Source organism: Desmodus rotundus, chromosome 2 (assembly GCF_022682495.2).
Source record: "Desmodus rotundus isolate HL8 chromosome 2, HLdesRot8A.1, whole genome shotgun sequence".
Lineage (NCBI taxonomy): Eukaryota > Metazoa > Chordata > Mammalia > Chiroptera > Phyllostomidae > Desmodus > Desmodus rotundus.
Window position 1 is genome coordinate 78,764,371 of NC_071388.1, and position 26,354 is coordinate 78,790,724.

General features: G+C 39.8%; 1 protein-coding gene and 1 pseudogene across 8 annotated transcripts in view; one reads left to right on the plus strand and one right to left on the minus strand.

Annotated features, from left to right (window-relative positions):
* The window catches only part of CMSS1 (cms1 ribosomal small subunit homolog), a 379,939-nt gene that overhangs the window by 11,708 nt on the left and 341,877 nt on the right, over nt 1-26,354 (minus strand). For all 8 annotated transcript variants that reach the window (XM_053918304.2, XM_024558131.4, XM_053918305.2 and 5 more), the window contains 4 exons: nt 6,903-6,974; nt 5,037-5,166; nt 1,505-1,564; nt 199-301 (listed from right to left, as the gene is read on the minus strand). In XM_053918304.2, the coding sequence (XP_053774279.1) occupies nt 199-301; nt 1,505-1,564; nt 5,037-5,166; nt 6,903-6,974 (365 nt within the window). The remainder of the gene's footprint in view (nt 1-198; nt 302-1,504; nt 1,565-5,036; nt 5,167-6,902; nt 6,975-26,354) is intronic.
* On the plus strand, nt 16,750-17,569 carry LOC123479515 (ARL14 effector protein-like pseudogene; annotated as a pseudogene).

Sequence of the window (26,354 nt, forward strand, 5' to 3'; positions counted from 1 at the left end):
CTTATATAACTTATCACCACCTGACATTATAATGTATATTGATTTTTTATTGTCTGTGTTCCTCACGGAAAGCTCTGTGAGAGAGTGGACTCTGCTTGGTTCATGCTACGTCGTACATCTCCAGCACACAGAACACATCGGTTTGGCACATATCAGTTATTCAGAAAACATTTACGAATAATAGGGGAAGCTTCCAACCTAATGAGCTCCAGGGCCCGGACGGCAGAGCTGCAGATGATCAGCATTAGGACTGATTTCTTCTCAGTGTGGTTTTTCCGAAGCTTTGACCACTTAGGACAGACTGAAAAAAAAGACCATAAGAAAAATATTATTCTAAACGAGGCAAAATAGGGCCCCCAAAGTTGAGTGTTCTCCAATTACTTCTTTGTTAGTGTTTAAGTAAAATAAAACATAATGAGCACTATTTAGATTCTATGCACTGGTTATTGTAGGTATTAGATTAAAATGAAGTATCATTAACTTACAACACAAAATATACATTATGCCAAGTAGCTAAATGTGACTAGTTTCAAGGCTAAGTTAAAACATTTTGGAATGATACATTTGCAATATTTTAATCTGTTTGATGCTTGAAGGCAAGATTGAGTAGGAGAAGAAATGTGATTCAATAATATTTACTTTTAAAGGGACACAGCATAAAATATAAAATGAAAATGACATTAAAATAATAGCAAACATTTGTTAAACAGACATTGTATCAGGCACTTTACACGCATTCTCTTGTTTGATGCTAACCCAGTGAGGTTGATTTGTTTATCGACACTTATATTCGCTGAATTTGAGGCTGAGAAAGGTTTATGAACTCAAGCTGAGTGTCATCAGAATTGGTTAGAGTTTGAGAGAAGAATGCTAAATCTCTGAATGCTACATCTAAACTCTTTCATTGTTGGTTACAAATAAATGACTAGCTCGTGTGAATAATCTAGTTATTACTGACTACAACACAATAGATATTGAAAAAATCAAATTAGATTGACTATGGAATATCCAAGGTCTGAGTTCTAACGATGTGAACAGAATTTCAGAATCCCCTGGCTGGAGCAGAGGTCAGACAGTCCACTTCCTTATCTTTCAGATAAGAAAATCAAGTCCCAGAGAGTACTCAGTGACTTGTCCCAGGTCAAACAGAAAATTAGTGGGGACCTGAGATTAGAACAGTAATTAGCATCTAGATTCCTAGACCAGTACTTCCAATGTGTTATAAAACAAAATGAGACCAAATCCCAAATTACCTAAGCCAGAGCAAAACAAGAATAAACTTAAATAAATAAAAATTAATATCAAGAGGGACATAAAAAATCCTCCATTTAAACTCCATTTAGGTCCTGCATTTAAAATCCATTTAAGGTGGAAATGTTTTTTTAAAAAAGGTGGAAACTTTTTATTTTAAATGTAGTTTTGCCAGTTTTCAAAGAGACTGAACTTATGTTTTAATGTAAGAACAACTTGGTGCATAATTTTTTTTAAATGAGAGCTTACTTACTTTCTTTTAGGTATGATGAAAGGCTATGAGTCAAATCATTGGCCTTGAGGAAACAGGAGTCTGGAAACACGAGAAACATGCTTTGTAGAGAGTTTTGCAAACACACACATAACAAAAACAGATTAAATGTGAAGAGTGTTTTCTTGAACGGGGTTGTCAAACATTAGTGATTTGCGGCTCATTATGTATTTTACAGTGTTGTCTAGTATTTCAGACAATAGCAGCAGCAACAACAAGTAAACTTTATCCCTAGTTTCTTAGAGTAGTGAAATAAAAGCTATTGTATTATTCAATGGAGTAACGAAGCCTCTTTATTTTTCAAATCCACAGAACAGACGATGTACGAAGGCAAAGCTGAAACAGCTAACAAATCTATGTAGAGGTGCTCAAACTCACTAGTCATCACGGGCACGCAAATTAAGACACAATAATTTTTACACACACGTGAGGAGGGCAGCTGTGTAACACCCAGCGCTGTCTAGGGTGCGGGGTGACGGAGACGCTCAGGAACTGTAGGTGAGGGTGTAAGCTGGCACGGCTATTCTGGAAAGCAGTAAAAAAAGGATGTGTACCACCCCATGGCCCCATGATTACCTTTCTGAGTAAATAACGGAAAGAAATTCTTGTGTGGTCTGTAAAGAGACACACACAAGTATATTCACCCCGGCATTATTTGTGATAGTGGGGAAGTGGAAGTGACCTAGGTGTCCATATCTGAGGACATGGATGAGTAATGGGTGATAGATGAAGTCGCTGGAATACTATGTAGCGTTTAGAAGCACTCAAGTAGATGTACATAAAGCCAATAGGCATATATCCAAAAAGTGTTAAGTCAGGAACACACGGAATGAGTGGTTCAGTCAACATCATTCAGAAAAATTGTAAAATGTACACAGCTACAGCAACATGGCATATTTTGCATTTAAAAGCATTAATACAGAGTAAATGCCTACAGGAGTATGCGTTAGGAAATAATACATCAAACACAATACAACACCACAATAAAAGCCAGCGGAACACTAAAACGTGGGGCTTGCTCAACCAATGACAACCACGGTCTAGCAGTTATTCAGTGTTATTAACTCTGTAACTGAGATGGACAGAAAGCAGCATCGTGTTCATTGTCCTAATTTCTTCTACAAGGGAAAGTTTATCTATAAACACAGCAGAGTAAATTATTACTAAATTAAATGACATTTAATTGTAACCCAGCACGTATACATCATGTGAGTAACGAGCTTCAAAGATGCTGCCTCCTGTACTGTTGTGGAGCCTTCGATGGTCTTTAAAACTGTATTTCCCCAAGCCTGGATATGGTGAGATTCACTTGGAGAGCTTTACAAAAGATACTGATTCCTGGGATGGACTCCTTTTTTCCAAATCTCCATAGAGATTTGGAGTTCCTTGGGGGCGAGCCTGGGGATTTGCTTTTTAAGTTGCCAGGTGGTTCTGTGCAACTAGCAAGGATCTAAACCAGGACTCAGCCCTCAGGAGGCCAGCAAGGTTCGCTCTGAGTGACACCTGCCTTGAAACCCTAATTAAGTGCCCGCGTGTGACATTAACAATGCGCAGTGACCGCACTAACCGAAAAAATGTGGTCCTGTCCTACAGACACAAACCACCTCAAATCAAAACCAAGTCACACACTCGGCAAACTAAGCAGAAACAATACTTTATTAGTTTTAGCCCCATTGTATTCACGCCCTTTCCTGAGCCTGCACCAAAGAACACACGGTGCGTCCCTCCTCTCACCTAGCACAGACTTCCTCTCTGTCCTCGGTCCCATCCGTGTAGTGACGGGCCTTTTCTCCACCACCTTCCTATGATGCCTTCCATCACTGGAGTCAGAATGGCCTAACGTCTTAACTGAAAATGAAAACCTGTTCTTTTTGGCTGTAACAGTATTTGAAACATATTTGCCATTTTTTCTTCCTCCCTAAACCAACACATGACCGCACATTCTTCCCTATTTGCACTACTGAACTCTAATTCAGCAATAATATAATGTAAACTCACTACGGAACTCAAATGACTCCTCAAAGGTATCTTTTGACCTTCAACTCTCTACAGCTCTAGTAAATTAAGGGTTATGATGTTCCATGAGGTTACAGAGTTGCGGTGGTCCCATTATTTCCCAAGCCCTTCCGAAGTTGGAGGTTTGCGCCCACAAAAAACTAGAAAGAAAAATTGACCCACAGCAAAACCAAACTTTCACTTGAACCTTGCAAAGAGGCTTTGTTTTAACACTTGCTTCCTGAGAAAGAGCAGCCAGGACCTCGCTCTCCTGCAGAGGAACTGCTGAGTGGGGAAGGCTGGTTTCTCACTGCTGGGGGAGCTGTCTGGGCTCAGCAGTCAAAAACTCCGGGCCTCGCTCACGGGGAAACGCACCCCTTCAATTCCCGAAAGGCTGTCCCTTTTGGAAAGGAAACAGACAGATGCCTCCAATGCAATGTGCATTTTATAAAAAAGTGTATCACGAAGGAATTATAAAAATTCAGGGAACGGGATTTTTTCAGCTTCTCAAGCCTCTAGAAAGCATAAAGTTGAAATGGGAAAAGGAACTCAAACTACCCTTGACTTTTTCCAAAAGCAGCACTAGATATCCCTCGGAGTCTGCAACAGCCGATCTCAGGCTTGACGCCTGGACTGCGCGTGTCTGAGCGTGTGACAGCGTCTCCTCATCTCTGCCCAAGAGTTACAGGGTGTCTCACAGATTTGAAACTAATTAAAATATGTTGTTTTAAGAATTTTGCAATATCTTTTAACTTAATTATAAATACCTTAAGACAGTAGATTTAAAACAATACTAGGCTAAAGAATCACCTGAGGTGTGGTGTTGGCCTTGCTAAAAATGCGGAATTTTGACCCTATCTTTAGATGGTTTGCTTGAAAAACTCTGGGCTGGGACCCAAAAACTATCCGAAAAACAAAAGCATAATTAGATATCCATGATAAGAGCAGCAACTAAGCTGCTTATTAAAGCTAACATTCTCGTCCATAAAGAATGAATGAATTCATGTTTCATATCTATACTTATAAATGCTTGCTTTAACATCATTTAGGATCTTAACAAAGAAATCATACAAGAAATAAAACTACGAGGCTGAGGAAAGGAGTATTAGCATGGGAATATACAAGGTCTGGCACAAATAATGCCCCCTTTTTATTACACAATCTTTTATTACAAAATGATAAGCATGTAATTCTGTAACATAACAATATCACACCATATGACATGTTGGTGAAATTTTCAAATTAAAGCTATAGATTATTAAACCCATATTATTACCCTACCAACCACACTCAAGCAGACCTTACTTCTGCCAGACCCTGTATTATTAATGTCTGGCTGAGGTACCTTTCCATAGCATAGAGTAAAGATGAGTCTGTTTTGCTTCTCCTCATCAGGAAAATTGTTAGCAATAACAATGGGTCCTTCTGAATGACTAACCTCTGAACAGTAAGAAAAAAAGAGGACCTGCTTCCCACCCCACCCACCAAACCAAACCAAACCAAAGAAGCCTGGCTGTACCTGGTAGCTTAAGTTCTTCTAATTCAATCACTGAGCGACTGCTGCTGTAATAGTCCTCCATTAGTTTCTGCAGGTCTTCAGGTGTCCCTGGTTTCGGCTCTGACTTTGCGAGAATGTCAGTAATTTTCTTCTAAGATATGAGAAGAAAAAAAACAAGGGAGGAAAAGATTTTAGAATGACATCTGGCTTGGGAGAGATCAATTCCTCTGGCATTTAAACTGCACATGGTTCGGTGATGACTGAGGATGAACGGTAATACACAGATCTGCGAAAACTGAACAGATATTTCTGGACATTACTGCTTTGAAAAATGAATGGATGATCTCAAAGGTTCCTTGTAACTGCTAGTTACAAAGACTTCTAGGAGAACTGACATTTTTATAATACCCCTCCAAAATAGGCTATTATTCTCTGTTAAAAGTCAAGAAATCTTTTTGCTGTGGAACCCTCCCTAAGCCTGGGAGAGCAGCATTTTGAGAGCTGCTTGCCTAACCTGGTTTTTAAGGCACTGACTCTCAGTTTGGATTTCTGGGGTTAAAGTAAAAGCTGCAGGAGCCATGTGAGCACAAGACCCACTGAAAAGCGGAACTTTTAGACCCTCAATTTCCAAGTCTTGGGAGACGGTCTTAAAGTGGTCCTTGGGACATCGGAACAGAAAATAATGTACAACATCTATTTTGACCTGGGCTTATTTGTGCAGCCCTTACTGAATGCCTGCAATGTACTAGGAACACACAAGCTTTCATCATAAACTTCCCTTCTCATTTCCTTCTAATGTTTCACCAAAGATCTAGAAAGAGCCATTCCCCATCAACCACTAGCCCCAGCTTTTTTTCCTCCTTCCATAATATCCTCATTTTACACCACTGCCAAGAATGGTCAGAGTCCTGTCAAATGAAGTAACTTTTAAAAATATGTCATCAGTGGGCACACATTAGCATGACCTCATCCAAGGCTAAACTATCTAGCTAGAGCTCTGACCTTGAGCCGCCAAGAACTTAACACTCCTGAAGGCCATTAATGCACAAACTATCAAAGAGAAGTTAAAGTTACTTCTTTAAGGACTTGCCAAACCTCAGTCAATTTGGCATCTCCTATCTTCCTATTTGGCCATTTGCAAGCAAAGAAAACATATGCACACACACTACAGTTTTCTAAAAGCTTGCTGTTAAGTAATTGGTTTGAGTCCATCTTCTTTCCTCTAATCTCAATCATATTTCCTCTGCTGACTTCAGCAGTAGACCCTTCTTGGCAGGGAGAGAATTGCACTCCTGTTTTCACAACTGTGGTGGAAGGTCAAAGCTAACCACAGTTTCTCCAAGTCTGAGCCATAAGAAAGTTTGTATAGGATCAACGGAGTCTTCCTTCCATATGCTCACTGGCAAGTATTAAAATACAAGGGGGCCCTTTTGCTTTAAATTATGGTCCAAGCGAGAGTCAGAAATGCACTATACTACCTTCATCTGCTTATTATTTTCTCTGTTAATGCCCTAAGATAAAAGGTTTCAAAACTTGAAATGGTTAAGAAAAGGAGGTTGGTATACTTCTTTCCTTGGACAGAGCCAGAGAGGCCAGAGGGCAGGACAGCTCTGGGCCCCTTCTAGAATTAGAAACCCATGTCTGACTGCTGACCGCAGCGAAAACACAGGGTGGGTAAGAAAGACGTTTAGTGTCCACAAAACTGAAATAGGAATCAGAAGGATTTATTTTTAACTCCAACAGAAACCCTTATTACAAGTGACCTCAGGAAAGTCACCAAACCTCACTGAAGTGGTGATTACAATAATTGCCTCATCAAAGTACTCTGTAAAAAAGGCGATGTGAACCACCTAGGGCCACACCATTGTAAGGAATTATTAGTGTTACCTTTTTCCTCTTCCTGGTCTTGGTGGTGTCTTCACTTGTTTCCTTTGGTTGTACCAAGAAACATTCCTTAGGCTATAAAAAATACAAATGAGAAAACTTTCCTCTTAGCATGATGAGGTGTCAACCAATGGTACCTATCCCAAAACACCTACTGCCATAAACATATTCTCCAGCGCATCTTGGTAATATTCTACAGACAGAGAGATGCTGGAGGACCCACTGTCGGCTGCTACACAGACCGGAAAATCTTTGAACAAGGGTCCGAATGTGCGAGTGCACATGTGTGTTTGGGGTGGGGGTGCAGGGTCTTCAAGGTTAAAGACAATAGCCAGGTTTGTAAATACAGGCAGAAATAGAAGTGATTAAAATGAAGATGTCATAGGAAACTTTGACTGTTTAGAATGGCATTTTCCATGAGCTATCAATGTGTGAGCCTATATTTCCAAGTCACTGGTTTATTATTTTATTATTTTTTTATTCTTTCCTTTTCTCAATAAGCATAGAAAATCCGAAGTAGAATATATTTACTTATATTTTTATAAAACCTGCAACACATGTCTGATCCATCTACAGTGACTCTGAAATGAATGTTTCTACTGATGGTCTGAGAAGTCTCGGCACTGTGGCATCTTGAGGAGTCAATGCTGCCTGTTGCCTTGACCCCTGAGTACTCTATACAGTTTAGTGCTATTTTTACCCTGTCTTTTTTTTTAAATGTAGAAAAACAGGAAATCTGGACTAAGGCTTCAATTTATAAAATAGAATGCCTCAGATGCCATATTTATTAATCATAAGCTGGAATATAAAATGTTTCCTGTGTTGGATCTTTTATGCAACATTTTCAAACAAGTTGCCAAGTAAGATATAAAATGTAAGTGAAAACTTATTTGGAATTTTTCCTTAAATTTCCATTCCAACTAGAGAGTACTTAGTTTAAGCTGGTAAGCTACTAACTAAAACAACCTTGTCTCCACTGGCTCTGTTTAAAACGATTACAGATGAAGCTTTCTATTAAAGCTTGCAGACAGTCTGCAGATTAAGAATGCTTATGGCCTGAAGCCAGAGACAAATATATAATGCTACATAATTTCTTCAAGACATGGGACCAGGGTCCGCGGTTTCTAGACTCTGTTTCAGTTAGTAGAGAAGTAGATTCAAAAGGCTCAAGATTAAAGTAACATGGAATCTTGAAATTTTAGCTTCTTCTCAGTTAAAACAAAAAACCTGCAGAGAGCAATTGCATCATAGCTAAAGAATAAAAAGATATTATAACTTCTCTTACTTAGAAAGTTAAGCTGTCTTGTGGATGCTGCAGACACATGCCAATTAGAAACTGGGCCAAGGCCACTAATATGTCACAGAAGCTGCCAGATGGTTGTAAGAGTCCAATTACACACCAGGCCAACATCCAGCTCATGTTCCTAAGGCAAAGGCCTGGATATGATTAGCAGATCCATCAAGGCATACTGCAGTATCTTGTCACTGGTATCAAGGTGTTTGGGAAGCAGATGTAGGTAGAAACGTGTTCCATTTTCTTATTTAGCAATTGGGGGTGTTCTTTAAGGTATGTTCAAAGTGCTGGGTTGCCTTTATGCTAGGTTCACAAAGCCAATCAACTCAACGTGACACAAATCTGGAAATGAAACCAGTTATAAGGACACAGATGCTGGAAGAAAAATAAAAATGTAATTCTGAATCATGCATGGGAAAAACAAACATGTTTGATGAATTACTCTAGTCAAGATACAGAATCAGGTTATATGTTAGGTTCAAATTCTTTGATCATCCTAAAGGAAATGCAGTTTAATATTTGTTTTCTGGGGCAGTTACCTTAGCTGGTTGAGGTAAGGTGCTAATGAAGATGCCACATTTATTGAGTCAATTTCCACAGTGGCAAGATGGGTTTATGAGAAAATACAAATCCATAGTATTAAAAATGGAACTGCCTGTTAACCTGGCAATTCCACTGCTGGGATTATACCCTAAGAATCCTGAAACACCAATCCAAAAGAACCTATGCACCCCAATGTTCATAGCAGCACAATTTACAATAGCCAAGTGCTCGAAGCAACCTAAGTGCCCATCAGTAAATGAATGGATCAAAAAACTATGGCACATTTGCACAATGGAATACTACACAACAGAAAGAAAGAAGGAGCTCCTACCCTTCATGGCAGCATGGATGGAACTGGAGAGCATTATGTTAAGTGAAATAAGCCAGGCGGTGAAAGACAAATATCACATGGTCTCACCTATCAGTGGAGCCTAAGCAACACAAGAAACAAGCAAGCAAAATATAACCAGAGACACTGAAATTAAGAACAAACTGACAGTGACCAGAGGGGAGGTGGGTGAGGATAGTGAGGGGAAAAGGGGGAAAGTTTGTCAAGGAACATGTATAAAGGACACATGGACAAAGCCAAAGGGGGGTAGGATTGAGAGTGGGATGTGGGGATTGCTGAGGTGGGGGGTGGTGGTGGGGGAAAATGGAGACAACTGTACTTGAACAATAATAAAAAAACAATAAATTAAAAACAGAAAGTAAAAATCAATCAATAATAATAATAAAAAAGAAAATTCCTAAACTTAGCTGTGTTACGAATGCTGATATTTACACTCAGAGAGACTAAATAAGAAGATGTGGAAGACGTAGGCCAGGCTAACTAACCATTTCTGGAAACCAATTCCAACAGTATATGTTTTTGAGAGTTGATAAGTAATGTCATTATATGAAATATAGTGATTTTCAATATGTAGCAAAACATGTAGTTTATTAAAAGAAATTTTTGTAATCTCTATTGTACTTTTTACCATTACCATTTAGTCCCCCTATACCTTACTTCCCCCTAGCAATGCCCACTCTGTTGTCCATGTTCATGAGTCCTTTTTCCTTTATGCTCAATCCATGTACCCCCTCACTTCCCCCCTCCTACTAGCTGTCATCCTGCTCTCCATCTATGAGTCTGTCCCCATTTTCCTTGTTAGTTCAGTTTGTTCATTAGATGCCACATATGACTGAAATCATATGGTTCTTTCTCTGACTGGCTTATTTCATTTATTATAATTTTCTCTAGGTCCATCCATACTGTCACAAATGGTAAATTTTTCTTCTTCTTCTCCCCCTTTTTATGGCTGAGTAGTATTCCATTGTGTAAATGTCCCATAGTTGTTTTATCCACTCATCTATTGATGGACATTTGGGCTGCTTCCATATCTTGGTGATTATAAATAATGCTGCAATGAACGTAGGGGTGCTTATGTTCTTTCAAATTAGTGTTTTGGGTTAATTAGGGTATATTACCAAAAGTGGGATCACTGGGTCAAAAAGCAGATCCATTTTTAATTTTTTGAGGAATCTCCATACTTGTTTCCACAGTGGGAGGTGGGGATGGCTGGGGTCGGGTGGGTGGGAGTGGCGGCTGCACCAATCTGCATTCCCACAAACACTGCAGTTCATAGCAGTGTGGTCAGAGAAGAGGCTTGATATGATTTCAATCTTCTAAATTTACTGAGATTTGTTTTGTGTCCTAGCATGTGGCCTATCCCAGAAAACATTCCATGTGCACTTCAAAAGTATGTATATTCCGCTGCTTTGGGGTGACATGCTCTGAAGATAGCAATGAATCCATTTGATCTAGTGTGTGGTTTAAGGCTGCTGTCTCTCATTGATTTTCTGTCTGGAAAATCTATCCTTTGAAGTCAGTGGGGTGTTAAAATCCCCAATTATGACTGTATTTCAGTCAATCTCTCCTTTTATGCCCATGAAGATTTGCTTTACATATTAAGTGCTCCTATGTTGGGTGTACAAATATTTACTAGGGTTACACCCTCTTGGTGGATTATTCCCTTTGTATGTAGTGCCCTTCTTTTTTCTTACTATAGCCTTGGTTTTAAAGTCTATTTTGTTGGATATAAGTACTGCTACCCCAGCTTTGTTGTTTTTTTTTTTTTTTAAGATTTTATTTATTTATTTAGAGAGAGGGGAAGGGAGGGAGAAAGAGAGGGAGAGAAGCATCAATGTGTGGTTATCTCTCACATGGCCCTCATTGGGGACCTGGCCTGCAACCCAGGCATGTGCCCTGACTGGGAATTGAATGAGCAACCCTGTGGTTTGCAGCTCAAGCTCAAACCACTGAGCTACACCAGCCAGGGCGTTTCTTTCTGTTTGTGTGAAGTATCTTTTTTCATCCCTTTACTTTTTTATCCATTCACCTACCTTATGAGTTTTGGTTGGAGCATTTAAGCCATTTATGTTTAAAGTGATTATTGATACATATGTATGTAGTGCCATTCTATTGTTAGACTGTTCTCCTCTGTTTTATTTTTTCTTTCTCTTTTTCATCTTAAAGCAAGACCTTTAACATTTGTTGCTGTACTGGTTTCATATTAACAAACTCCTTAAGCTTTTTGTTGTCTGGGAAGCTCCTTATTTCTCCTTCCATTTTAAATGTCAGCCTTGCTGGGTAAAGTAATCTTGGTTGTAGGCCCTTGCTGTTCATCACCTTGAATATTTCATGCCACTCCGTCCCAGCGTGAAATGTTTCTGATGAGTAATCAGATGACAGTCTAATTGTGGCCACCTTGTAGGTAACTACTTGCTTTTCTCTTGCAGCTTTTAGGATTCTTTTCCCCATCTTTATACCTTGTCATTTTAATTATGATGGTCTCAGTGTAGGCCTTTTTGGGTAGGCTACCAACTTGTTCAAGACTCTCTGAGCTTGCTGGACTTATGTCTTTTTCCTTCATCAAATTATGGATTTTTCCATCATAATTTCTTCAGATAGGCTCTTGATCTCTTCCTCACTGTCTTCACCTTCTGGTATTTCCATGATGTGGATGTTGTTATGCTTCATGTTATCCAAAATGTTTCTTAAGCTCTCCTCATTTTTTTAAAATTCTTTTTTTTCTTTTTGCTGCTCTCCCTAGGTGATTTTTTTCTACCTTGTCTTCAAAATCACTGATTTGATCCTCTGCTTCATATAAACTACTGTTTATTCCTTCCAGTGTATTATTTATCTCAGATATTGCATTCTTTATTTCTGAATGGTCCTTTTTTATGGTTTCTATGTCTTTTTTTCTGCTGTTGAGAATCCTTATATTCATTACTTTGAACTCTATATCTGATATTGCTTGCCTCCATTTCATCTAGTTCTTCTTCTAGAGAATTCTTTTGTTTTTTCACTTGGGGCCTGTTTCTTTGTCCTCCCATTAGCTGTTTCTTTGCCCTTTCCACCTTTGCTGTTAAACCAATCAGTTGTTAAGCTAATCATGCTGTAATCAGCAGCCCAACTGAAGCTCCACAGGGTGGGGCAGAGTAATTCCTACAGATGGGGCTATTACTTCCCCTCCTGCTGATGCCACTTGGAGAGGAGTGCTCTGCCTGAGAAAAATGGCTTCTATAATATGGGGAATGACTCAGCACAGGGATCATGGTGGCTGTTCCTTCAGTTCTCTACCCAGAGCCGCCAACCCCAGACTCTGCTCAAGTATCTCTAGTCCACTCTGCCCTCCCTCTCCTGGAGCCCAGGGTAAGTAGCTGAGAAAGAAATTTTGTGTATTGGCCCCTTAAGACATTCTCTGGGTCTCTAGCCATCTCTCCCTGGCAGACAGGAACCCAGCTGCTTTTGACATCTCGATGTTATCTGGGTTCCTTTCCAGCTCTGGTGCTATTGGCCTGGGAGCTCAGCTTGGGGTCTTGGATGCCACACTTCTTAGGGGAAACCCCTGGCTGCTGAAATACTCCTCTGGAACTTCAACTGCCACTTGTGGGAGCCCAGCCAGCCCTCTTGTGCCTCCTCTGCACTCCCTACCAGTCACATTGTGGTGAGAGGTTTCTTCTGTCTGTCCTTGGTTATAAGGCTTTTCTCTTGCTCGTGCTCAGTTGGGTATTCAGGACGATTTCTGTAAAATTTAGTTGTAATTCCAGATTGGTCCTAGGAGGGGGTTAGTGTAGCCTCCACTTACTCCTCCACCATCTTGGACCTCTCCTATGTAGTTTAAATAGTAGAGAAATCACACTTCCTAAAAATATATTTTAAAAATTAAGATTTTACATGAAGTGATTGGGGTGTATACTGAATTCCTTAAATTATCAAAAATTATATTCTTGCCCTGAGCAGTATGGCTCAGTTGGTGGTAAAGTGAGGAGTCTCTGGTTGATTCCCTGGGCTGCAGGTCTGGTTCCCAGTCAAGGTATGTATGAGAGGCAACCAAGTGATGTTTCTCTCTTACATAAATGTTTCTGTCCCTGTCTTTTTTCTCCCTTCCTTTTTCTCTAAAAATAAATAAATAAGTAAATAAATCTTTAGAAAAATTATATGCTTTAATAATAATTCTTCTGAGCCCTGGCTGGGTAGCTCAGCTGGTTAGAGCATTGTACCAATACTCCAAGATTGTGGGTTCAATCCCCAGTCAGGGAGCATACAAGAATCAACCAAGGAATGCATAAATAAGTGGAAAAACAAATTGATCTCTCTCTCTCTCTCTCAAACCAATAAAAAAAAAATTCTTCTGGTTAAATGTGGCAAATCAACCACAAAATAGCAATATACTGAAAATAAAGAAAAGTGGAAAGGAGCAAGCCTATAAGAACTAAGAAACAAAGACAGAGGATAATAATAGTGGAGAGATTTCAACAATTTTTTGTAAAATAGAGAGTGATTAAGATTGGATGGAAGTGATTCAACAGAAAAAAAAAGCTAGCACCTGGGTTTCTAGAGAGATGGAAACTAATAATAAATGAGTCCGGCCTGTTGAATTCTGAGAAGGTTTAGTGGTTGGGGGAACAAGGTGCTATAGAGAATGAAGTGTTTAAAAAAAGAGGTTTTTTAAAAAAGTTTATGTTTAGATAGATTATATTCCTTCACATCTCCCACTGAGCTGTATCTCCTGTCCAGGCAACCAAGCAACACTCTTATTACTGCTTCTTATCATCTGTTCTTCCTGGCATCAGACTGGAGGTTTGTTTTCTGCAGAGGACCAGAGGACCAAGAAGTCTGGCATAGGAGAGATAGAACAGAGGTTGAGGCTCACTTCCTTTCCCTGTCCCTCTATTAGAATGTTTCAAGCCAGGCTTATATATTACAGGCAGGAGACCACTAAATTCTTCTCTGGAGAAATGAAATGGCTTGAAAGAAATGCCACAAGAGAATGACATTTGGGGGTACCATACTAAAAATCTAGCTTGTTATCCTATCACCCTACCATAAAGTCTGATAATCAACAAGACTTACTATGTACTAAAATTTTCTATCAACTGTTTAGTGGATCTCTTTTTAATATGAATAGACAGCTAAAGTTCATCAGACAGCTAAAGAAAGTCTCCACCCTAAGAGAGAATAAACAACAAAAAAGAATCGTGAGGAAAGAGGAACATTTCTTCAAAATAATTACAATTAATATTCTCAGACAGATAAGGGAGGAATTTGCATCCATAAAAGAAAAACCAAGATGCTATAAAAAAGATACAATCAGAAAACATTTAAACATTAAAGCAAATTAAAAAGTTGGAATAAAAATGTATGAGGAAGCCTTAAAGGTAAAGTAGAGGAACTCTCCCAGAAAGATTTTTAAAATGGTAAGAAAATGAAAGTATCAGCCCAAGAGAGTCAACATTCTGATAAAAGGTATTACAGATAAAAGGGGTCATATATAATAGTGAGGAAGGAGTGGTAAAAGAAATAATACAAGAAAAACTATGTACAAATGAAGAAAACTTCCTACATAGAACATGAAACTCAAAATTGAAGACCCATGAAGTACAGAATATAATAAATAAGAAAATACCCACACCAAGGAGCATCACTGTGAAACCTGAAAACATTACGGACAAATAAGAGATTCTAAAAATTTCCAAAGAGCAAAATAACAACATACAAAATAAAAAAGGGTCAGAAAAAAAAATAGTGGCTCCAGATCTTGCAATAGCATTACTGGATGCTAGAACTCACTGGAACAATGCCTTCAAAATTATGAGGAAAATTTATTTTCAGATTAGACTTTTATACCCAGCCAAACTATCAATCAATGGTAAATTAAGGTCTCAAAAATGTTACTTTCCACCCAGAGATACTGAAATTTGTAGCCCAGCAAAATAAAGGCTTAAACCAATACAAAGAAAGATATGGGATTCATTAGATAGGGAGACTAACCCAGAAGAGTGTTGAAGGGGCAGTAAAGAAAAGTCTCAATTGCTCAGCAGGCCTGGAGAATAACCAATTCAGAGTGGAATAGGAGCATGGATGTCTGCAGAAAAGAACAATAATCTATTTGAGCATATGGAAAATATTGTGCATGGGCATGTAGAAGAGATGTTGAAACATATGGGAACAATTAAAAATAGGAACACAGCAAGCTAGATGAATGAAAAAATGCAGTAATTATTAATGTCATTAAAATAAAGAGTTATATAAGAAAGGAGGGATGATTATAGCCTCTCTTTTTTTTCAGGATTGAACTGTATTTCCATGGTTGTAATATGAAATAACGACCACTGTTTTAACCAAAGTCTGATATTCTGTTGGCAGAGCAGGTATCAGTTGGAGAGGGATTACAGGATAGACGGGAGAGCTATGTCCTCATACGCTACTTTGAGAAGTTAAATATTATGTCAGAAATTGATAAATCAAGAAAGAGCAGTAAGGTAGTTAATAAAAAAAAAAGCAACTAAAAGTTGAGGGTGACTGCCTCTGAGAAAAGACCTAAGGTAATAGCAGGGAAAGGGATTGCTGGGTTTTTTTTTTTTATTAAAAACTTTAATAGTGTTTGAGTATCACTTTGGTAAAAATACTTAAATTGCCACTTTATAACAAAAAACAAGAATGTTCATTGTAAAAAGAATAACAATTTAGAAGTAGCTTTTTAGTTTCATTTGGGTTTGTTCAAAAGTTATTCAAAACATACCCGTCAAAATCTTTAAAATTAAAAGACTGATAACTCCAAATGCTGATAAGGATGTAAAACAACCAAAAGTCTCATATACTGGTGGTGGGAATGAAAGAATGGTACAATCATTTTGGGGAAAAAGCCTAGAGGTTTTTATAAACCTAAACATGATTCAGCAATTCCATTTCTAGGTATCTATCTACTCAAGAGAAATAGCTGGTGTGGCTCAGTTGGTTGGAGTGTCTGCCTGTAGACCAAAGGTTGCATGTTTGATTCCCAGTCAGGGCATATACCTAAGCTGCAGGTTCAATCCCTGGTTGGAGTGCGTATGAGAAGGCAACAATCAATGTTTCTTTCTCACAATGATGTTTTTCTCGCTGTCCCTTCCACTCTCTTTAAAAGCAAGGAAAAAATGTCCTTAGGTGAGGATAAAATATATATATATGTTTACCATATATAAAATATATTCATTATATATAAAATATATATATATTCACTAAAGGACTTATATATGAATATTCATAGCAAATTTATTCATAAGAGCCCCAAAAGGAAACAGCTCCAGGAATCCATCATAGAAAAGTGCATAAACAAACTAGTATTTTTATATAATTGAATATTACTCAATGTTATGGACTGAATTGTGCCACCCCAATTCATATGTTAAAGTCCTAACTCTCCTATACAACTGTATTTGTAGATAGAGCCTTTAAAGAGATAATTAAGGTTAAATGAGGTCATCAGAATGTGATCCTAGTCCAATAGGCCTTCTGTCTTTTTATGAGGAGGATGAGAAACCAGGCGTGTGCACAGAGGAAAGACCACGTGAGGACACAGCAAGGAGGCCATCTGCAAGCCAAGGAGAGAGACCTCGCGAGAACCCAAATCTTCCCACACCTTGATCTGTGACTTCTAGCCTCTGGAACTGTGGGAAATATAGATGTACAAAAAGATGCTCAATATCACTGATCTTCAGAGGAATGCAAATTAAAACCACAATGAGATATCACCTCACATCTGTCAGAACAGCTACCACCAATAAATCAACAACAATTGCCGGTGAGGTTGTGGAGAAAAGAGAACCTTCATGCACTGTTGGTGAGAATGCAGATTGGTGCAGCCACAGTGGAAAATAGTATGGAGTTACCTCAAAAAATTAAAAATGGAATGCCTTATAACACAGCAATTCCACTTGTAAGAATATATCAGAAGAAACTTGAAACAGGGAAATCACAAAGGGGATTTGGAACCAAGAGAGTGGCTTAATAACCAACTCAGTTACTTTTTTCAGTGGTTAGAAATGAGTGAATAATCAGAAAAAAATGAGTGAATAATCAGAAAAAAAAATTCCAGTGAAGAGGGACCCACAGGTCAAAGTTCTCTTGAGAAAAATTGTCAGACTGGACAAAAGCAACTGCAACAGATAGAGAGGCAGTTATGATGCTTGACCTTTCAAAACCCTAGACCACAGAGAGCAGACTTTAATCCTGAAGCACGACAGCAGAAAAAGAAAGCACGTATGTCAAAGATGAATGAGTATTTTTCTGTAAAACACAAAGTTAAGAAGAATGACAAAAGAGGCAGGCTGAGCTGTAAGGATGCGGACCTGTGCGACTGCCTGGGGAAGAACTGCCCGGGTCTTCTAGCCCTGCCCCAAGTGCAGCTCCGACAGGTGTGGGCCTGAGTGTGGCTGCAGCAGGAAGTGGGTGTGTGGTGCCACTGCCACCCAATCTGGAGAGGTCATCAGCACGCTGCAGTTTATGTCCCCAACCAGGAGCTGTTAAAGATTAATTGATAGGTTTCTTCTTATATTTAAGTCAACCCCTTTGTTCTGGTGAATTCTAGGGCTTGGGGGGAAATGCTGAAAAAACATACTTAAGAGGCATGTTCTCCAAAGCCGCAGAACAATGTAGAATGGGCAGTCATTCTATAACCTTCCTCCTGTGTCTTCTCAAATTCCTTCCCTTGTAACCGAGGAGTGTGACAGTGAATGGATCTCATGTTCTCTCTCCAGTACTCCCATCTCTACTCCACCCTCAAAGGAAAAATCTGTCTCCTCTTTGCTGCTATCTGAAAAATGTAATTTTAAGACTTTCCAAATTTTGCAGCTGGGAGTTTTTAAAATACATAGTTATAAATTTATAATATCTAGTTATACTGAGAATAGTCCATCTCACTAGTTCAAAATCAGAATTGCTATTTGGACTTTAAAAAAAAAACCACCCAAACTTGTGACTTTGCAATGTATATTCATAGTCTCATTTTACTGTTATTTAATAACATTAAAATTAAATTTGGTAAAAAAAAGAAGAAACCTGAAACACTGATTTGCAAGAGTATATGTGCCCCTAAGTTCACGGCAGCATTATTACAATAGCTAAGGTTTGGAAGTAGCTGAAGTGCCCGTCAGTAGATGAGTAGATAAAATAGCTATGGGACATTTACACAATGGAATACTGCTTGGCCATAAAAAAGGAAATCTTACCCTTTGCAACAACATGGATGAACCTAGAGATTATTATGCTAAGTGAAATAAGCCGGTCAGAGAAAGACAAATATCATATGATTTCACTTACACGTGTAGTCTAATGAATAAACCAAACTAACAAAATAGAAACAGACTCATAGATACAGAGAACAGACTGGCAGCTGTCAGAGGCGAGTTGGGGGCTGGGTGAGAAAGGTGAAGGGATTAAGCTAACACAAAAAACCCTCATAGACCCAGACAATAGCATGGTGATTACCTGACGAAAAGGAGGGTGGGGGAGGTAGGAGAGGGTAAAGGGGAATAAATGGTGATGAAAGGAGACTTGACTTTGGGTGGTGAACACAAATACCATGTACAGATGTTGTGTTATAGAATTGTACACCTGAAAACTATAACATTTTATTAACCAAAGTCACCTAATAAATTAATAAAATTTTTTAAAAAGCCACCCAGCTAAAAAAAGAGCCACTACACATCAACATTGTGCTGAATAAAAGAAGCCTTGAACAAAGACCATATCCTGTATACTTTCACTTTTATGAGATTCCAGAACAGGAGAAACTGACTGGGGGGCTGTCAGAACAGCAGCTGCCTCTGGGACGAGAAGTTAGGAGTGGCGACTGACCGAGAGGAGGCCTGAAAGGGTTCTGGGGTGATGGCAATGTTCGTTACCCTGTAGGGGTTTGTGTTAAGGAACTGCATAAATTTGACAAAACTCCCTGAGTGGTAAATTTGATGTTTGTGCATTTTATTGTATGTTAAGTTTACCTCAAAAGGACAAAAAATCTTTAAATATTGAAATTTGTTAATGATATGCATGGTGAAGTGTCTGGGAGGAGTGTACTTATTTTGCAAATTTCTGAATTTTGAGGACACTGAGGGTGAGGACTTAGAGAAAATGAAGAAAATATTACTGAAAATGGAAGAAGACAGAATCTTTGTTATGTGGCGGTAGAAAGTTCAGCAATACTGCTGTCTGCACGTGCATGAAATGTAAATATCTCAAATGCTATGGGTTATCTAGCGAAGAAGGTCCAAATAGTGTTGAAGGTGTCACCTGACTTCTTCCTGTGGCTTAGAGTATAAATGCAAAAGAAGAGAGTTCCATTGGGAGGACTGTCAAAGAAGTCGTGAGTATGGCTGTAAATCCATTTGTTAAGACCTCAGGAAGACCTCAGAGTACTATTTAGCTACATAAGGGCTCTGTAAAGAAATTAAAGGTTTGCCTCACAGATTTTCTCAAACATGTCTCTAGGAAGTGTAAGGGGTTTTGTTCCTCAATTCCCCTGACAGGTAGAGAAGAGCTTATCCGGAAAAGACTTGTGGTTGCGGCAGTGGCAATGTCGTGAGGCACCCCTGTGGAGAGGCTCACAGGGCGAGGGACTGCGGCCTGCCTACAGAGGTTGAGCCCCCAAGCCCCGCCCACAACTTGACTGGCACCTGATGAGAGATGTAGAGCCAGAGGAGCCAGGCTAAGTCATGTCTGTCAGATATGAGCAAGTACGAGGTAAAGAATGTTTTGTTTTAAGCTACTAACTTTTGTGTCAATTTGTTTTACAATAAATTGCTGTAAAGAGGGACAGAATTGAGACTAGCATGGAAACAAAGAAGGTAAATAAGAGAGTGGATAAGATATAGTCTTTTCACTTAAAATCATCAAGAGTAATCTTAAAGAGTGGGGGAGATATACAATGATCAATGCTGAAATAGGAAATAGTAAGAAAGCACAGCAGTAGAGAAAGGTGAATAAGGAGGAAAAGGGGTTAAGTACCCTTGCTGGAGATTCCTTTATAAACCAAGGAGATAAACAAAAGGCTAGCTTAAGAAAAAAGAAGTACAGTGTGGTCTTGCAGGGGGAAAGGATGGGTCATGGAATCATGAAAGGACACTGACATCATGGAGACATCAGTGAAAAGTCACGACATCCCTTCTAAGAGATTATATTCCTTCAGGGAACCATAATTACAAAGTCACTAGGGCTGGCTCTGAAATGACTGATGTTGAGGAAGGAAGAGGGTGATGCAATCTCTAGGAGTCGGAGAATTCATCATTTATTTTGGAAGCAGTATCTGGAAAAACAAGAACTGTTGGCAAATCTTTATACTTACATTATTAAGTAGGCCAAGGATGATTATTTAGATGTGAAATGGTTGCTAGAGATGATGTAGTTGCACGGGTAAAAAACTTTTATAAAGTTATAAATCTGGGGCTTGAAATATTGGACAGATGAGAGGCATGGGCTCGGTAATGCAAATGTGAGGCCAGCTATGGCACAGGAGGGAATACTGTCTAACTTGACAGGTTCTCACCTGGTGAAATGAAAGCCTAAGTGTATATTACAGCTGGCGGCATAATTCTAGGCAGTTCCTATGCAAGCATAAAACCCCCTCAAAATATAAAGAATGGCAAAGCGACTAAGCTAATTTAAAAAACTTAGAAATTTAAATAGAGCATAAAAGTTTTTTTTATTCTGGAAAAAGATGTAATTACTATTAAAAGACACATCCAGTCACATCTACCAAATGAGTCAATTGCCTAGTACTGTGCTAGGTACTGTAGAGAACATAAACCCCTCTGGCCCCCAAGGTGCTTACTGACTAGTTGGACACTGAAGCTATGTGTGCATGAACATCTAGAGGGAGATTCAAGAAAGGATAGTGTGTCTGGCATGAAAGTCATCCTTGGGGGTGGTAAGATGAAGCCCAGAGGGGAAAGGTAGGGAGCCACAGAGGAGCCAATGGGCAGTCAGGTAGAGGAAGAGACACCCCAGCTCTGAATGCTGAGATGGGGAAACCTTTCCAGGAGGTGGACTGAGGAGGGATCCTGGATCTCCAGGGTCCGAAAGACCTCTGCAGGCAGCAATGTCAGGGAGCTGATGACTGGGACAAAAATCGTTGGGAGGGAAAGAGTGGTGAGAAACTGGAATACTGCTATAGTCACTCATCCCTTCATTTCACGCATCATAAGCATCATTCGGGGCAAGATTCTGTGCCAGGTGCTGTGGAGCTGCAGAAAACTCTTTCCCCAAGACGTAGAGCCAGGTGGGGGGCTAAATGGTTAACACTCTTGAGGCAGAAGGACACAGGAGATTCCCTTGTAGATTCTCTGGCAAGGGAAATGAGAAGAGGCTTGAAGGAAGGAGTTAGGGCATTTCATCTACCTAGGGCTTGAATTCCTTAAAGCAATTTGATAGCAAAAAAATTAGAGCAAGAGGAAGATAGATAAAATGGACCATAAATAGGCCTTTGTAATTTTTTTGTTCTCAGCACAAAACAGCAATGGCATGTGATCAGTGAAGCACACTAGGACCTGGTGAATCCAATGTTTCAAAGTTGAAAGAGAAAGGACAGGTGAAAAGGGAAGTGGAAATAGCAGCATCTTCAGCACCTGGCACATAGCCACCCAAGTGGGCCATGACCCCCAGAACCGGGCTCTCTGAGTTTCAGGTAATTTGTCAAATGAGATACCTTGTACTTCATAGGGTAGCTGTGAGGATGATGTGAGTCACAGTGCTTTGCACATTACTTGTATTAAGTGCCGAATGAGTGGCCTTTATTGTTGAAAACTGGGTCGCAGAAAGATAGGTGAATGCTCAAGAAGTGAAGAACATATTTAACTTTTTCCTCCCCCATCTTGTCCTCTTTTTCCTGTGGTTCCCTGCCATTTATCTTAATGTGACAGTTGTGGGTAAAGAAGAGGCGAAGAAGAAGCAGCTAAAAGCAGCAAATTTAGCAACACAGCTGGCTCCACCAGTGAAGATAGGAAAGATGTAGCCAATGGCAAACTTATCAATGCAAACTTCTTTTCACGATGAGTCCAGAAAACGTGAGCAGCAAGCAAGAAGAATATCAGAGGAGAAAGTAAAGAAAAAGCAAGCCAAATGAGGTATGAAGACAGTTTGGAACCAGGTTCTGCAGGCAGGTCATGACTATGGCATGGTCAGTGCGATGTGAGGAAAAGCAAGCCCCACCTTTCTGAAAGCTGAGGACGTTAACCTGTAGGTCTTTGAAAGAACGGTTAAAAGTGACACTGTTATAGGGCCTTTGGGCAAAAACTTTAATGGCTGGAGAGAAAACAAGATGACTATGCATGAAATATCTTTCTGCCTTCCTCCTTCCATGAAGAAAAAAATAATGAATAAAATAAGAGAGACTTGAAGTATGTATTTCACTATAATCATTAGCACTTCAGTGTTTACTCTTTTTGCCAGCCATTATTGAAAGTGCTTTATGAGTATTAATCATTTAGTGCCCACTGCGACTTTATGAGGAAAATACAATTACTATCATCATTTTACCAGTAAGGAGACCGAGGCACAGAGAGTTTAATTTCTTTGAAGCTTCACATCTCATAGGTAGGTAACCACTATGCCACCTGCTTCACAAACTGGTCACAAACTTTGGGTAGAGTCACCCTCTAGTGGAAAGAGTTTAGGGCCACTTACAGTAAGGCCACAAATCATTATTAGAAAGATGGTAACTTTGGATTGACAGTGGATAGTCCCTTAAAAATCAAAGATGGGGAGTTTCTGGTCAAGATGGCAGTGTAAGTAAATGTGGTACTGGCTTCCTTCCACAACCACATCAAAATTATAACCAAACAATGATCACTCAGAAATGCTCAAAATCTAGCTGAACAGAAGTCCAATAGGACTAAAGACATAAAAAAGAAGCCACTGAGACTGACGGGAGGGGCAGGGATGCCAATAGGTTGGTCCCACATTTGTGTGAGGCAGCTAAAAATTGGGAGGGAAATCTTTGCTGCAGAAGTCTGCTGGGAAGCCAGGGGCCCCGGCCCCACACCTGAACCCCCAGCCCAGGATTCCAGTGCTGGGAAGAGAAGACCCCATAACTTCTGGCTATGAAAAGCAGCAGGATTGTAGCTGAGTGAGAGAAGGTTTCTGGAGTCCCAGGCAGTTCTTCTTACAGGGCCCTAGCATGGACTTACTCAGACTCACTTGCTCGGAGCTCCAGTGCAAGGGCAGCATGCACTTGAAAGCTCCATGAAAGGCATCAGGACAAAGGGCAAGCAGCTGAACTGTTTGCCTTCAGGATGAGGGCTGGAGGGACTGCTTTCTCTCAGACAGAAGTGCAGGCAGAGGCCTTCGCTCCTTTGCTGAGCCCTCCCTACACAGAGCATGCCTGTGGGCGCCCTATGTGTCTCTGTCAACCTGCCTAACACTGTTGACCTGCCCTAGTGATTCCCTGAGATCCTGCCCCACCCAATGTTTGGGCCCACCCAAGCCATTTCCAATGGCTTTTCCATGTTTTGCTTCATGTTGCTGACTTTTCTAAAAGTTCTCAAATAAGCAGCATCTGGCCTCTGTGTACCCTGTACTTCTTGTTAAATGGCTCCAGGCGCAGCACTAGCAGCAGCCAAACTTGGTTCACAGCTTGGCTTCTCCTAGGCACCTCCAAGTCCAACGCACATAGCAGCCACCTGCAGATTGCTTTGTAGCTCATGCCAGGTGGCCCCTGGTAGGGTATAGGCAGCAGCTGACCTTGGTCTGCAACTCCCAGGAGGCTCCAGAGCCAGTGCACCAAGTGGACATCTTCAGACCGTGCCAAAGCACTATGCCACCACTTCCATGAGTGACACATCCAAGGAGTGAATTCGGTGGTGAACCTGAGCCCTGATAAAGTGAGTTCTTCTCTGTGGGGTCAGCTCCTGCACAGAAGATCCTCTATTGTGGTTTCAGCCAGTCCTCGCAGCCTATCAGCCTGGGGGTAAACTCCTCCCATTGATGTGCCAACAGATATGCAGGCTCAACTACAACAGGTTGCACATAGCCCACATGGGGGCCACATTTGGAATGCCCATCTCGGGTGACTGCTGAGGCTGCACCTCTGGGCCCTACAGGACATATAGTACATAAGGCCATTCAACCAGGACTTGGAGATGTAGCAACTCTCCTAATACTTAGAAATGAACACAGTGAGGCAGCCAAAATGAGGAGGCAAAGAAACATGTCCCAAATGAAAGAACAGAATAAAACTCCAGAAAAGGAACTAACAAAATGTAGACAAGCAATCTAACAGATGTAGAGTTCCAAAGACTGGTTATAAGAATGCTGAATGATCTTAGGGGAGGAGTACAGGAACATAGCGAGAACTTCAACAAAGAGATGGGAAACATAAAAGTGGAGATAAAAAACATAAAGAAAGAACCAGTCAGAAACGAAGAGCATACTAACTAAAATAATGAATACATTACAGGAACTCAATAGTAGAGTAGATGAAGCAGAGGATAAAATCAATGATTTGGAAAATAAGGAAGTAGAAAACAACAAAGAAACAACAGAGAAACAACAAAGAAAAAAGAATTAAAAAAATAAGGATAGTGTAAGGACCCTATGGGACAACTTCAAGTGTGCCAACATTTGCATCATGGGAGTGCTGTAAGGAGAAGAGAGAAAGCAAGAAATGGAATAAATTCAAAATGGATCAAAAACTTAAATGTGAGACCTGAAACCATAAAAATCCTAGAAGAAAATATAGGCAGCAAAATCTTGGACAATGCTCATCGATATTTTTTATGGGACATATCTCCCCAGGCAAGAGAAACAAAAGAAAAAATAAACAAATGGGACTACATAAAACTAAAAAGTTTTTGCACAGCAGAGGAAACCATCAACAAAATAATCTGACAACTCACAGAATGAGAGAACATATTTGCCAATACATCTGATAAGGGGTTAGTATCCAAAATTTATAAAGTACTCACAAAACTCAATACCAAAAAATAAAAAACCCAATTAAAATATGGGCAAAGGACCTGAAGAGACACTTCTCCAAGGAGGACATACAGATGGCCAATAGACATATGAAAAGATGCTCAACATCACTAATCATCAGAGAAATGCAAATTAAAACCACAGTGAGATACCATTTCACACCTGTCAGAATGGCCATCATCAATAAGTCCACAAACAACAAGTGCTGGTGAGGATGTGGAGAAAGGGGAACCCTTTTGCACTATTTGTAGGAATGCAGACTGGTGTAGCCCCTGTGGAAACGAGTATGGAGATTCCTCAAAAAATTAAAAATAGATCTGCCTTTTGACCCAGTGATCCTACTTCTGGGAATATGTCCAAAGGAACCCAAAACACTAATTTGAAAGAACATAAGCACCCCTATATTTATTGCAGCATTATTTACAATCTCCAAGATATGGAAGCAGCTCAAGTGTCCATCAATATAGATGAGTGGACAAAACAACTAGGGGAGGTCAATTAATATTCGACAATGGGGGCAGAAGCATAAAATGGAGTAAAAATCGCCTCTTCAACAAATGATGTTGGGAGAGCTGGACAGCCACATGCAAAGAAACGAAACTTGATCACCAACTTACACCATACACACAAATAAATTCAAGGTGGATAAAAGATTTAAATATAAGTCGTGACACCATATGTCCTACAGGAGAACATAGGCAGAAAAACTTCAGATATTCCACACAGCAGTATTTTCACTGATATGTCCCCTAGAGCAAGGGACATAAAGGAAAGAATAAACAAATGGGACCTCATCAAATTAAAAAGCTTTTGTATGGCTAAAGAAAACAGCATTAAAATGAAAAGAGAACCAACCGTATGGGAAAACATATTTGCCAATGATACCTCGGACAAGGGTTTGATATCCAAAATATATAAAGAACTCACTCCAGGAAGACAAAAAACCCAATTAAAAAATGGGCAAAAGACTTGAACGGATACTTCTCCAAGGAGGACATACAGAGGGCCCACAGACATATGAAAAGATGCTCAGCATCACTAGCCATCAGAGAGATGCAAAGTAAAACCACAGTGAGATACCACTTCACACCAGTCAGAATAGCCATCATAAACAAATCAACAAATAATAAGTGCTGGCAAGGTTGTGGAGAAAAGGGAACCCTAGTGCACTGTTGGTGGGAATGCAGACTGGTGCAGCCACTGTGGAAAACAGTATGAAATATCCTCAGAAAACTAAAAATGGAATTGCCTTTTGCCCCAGCAATTCCACTGCTGGGATTTTACCCTAAGAATCCTAAAACACCAATCCAAAAGAACCTATGTACCCCAATGTTCACAGCAGCACAAT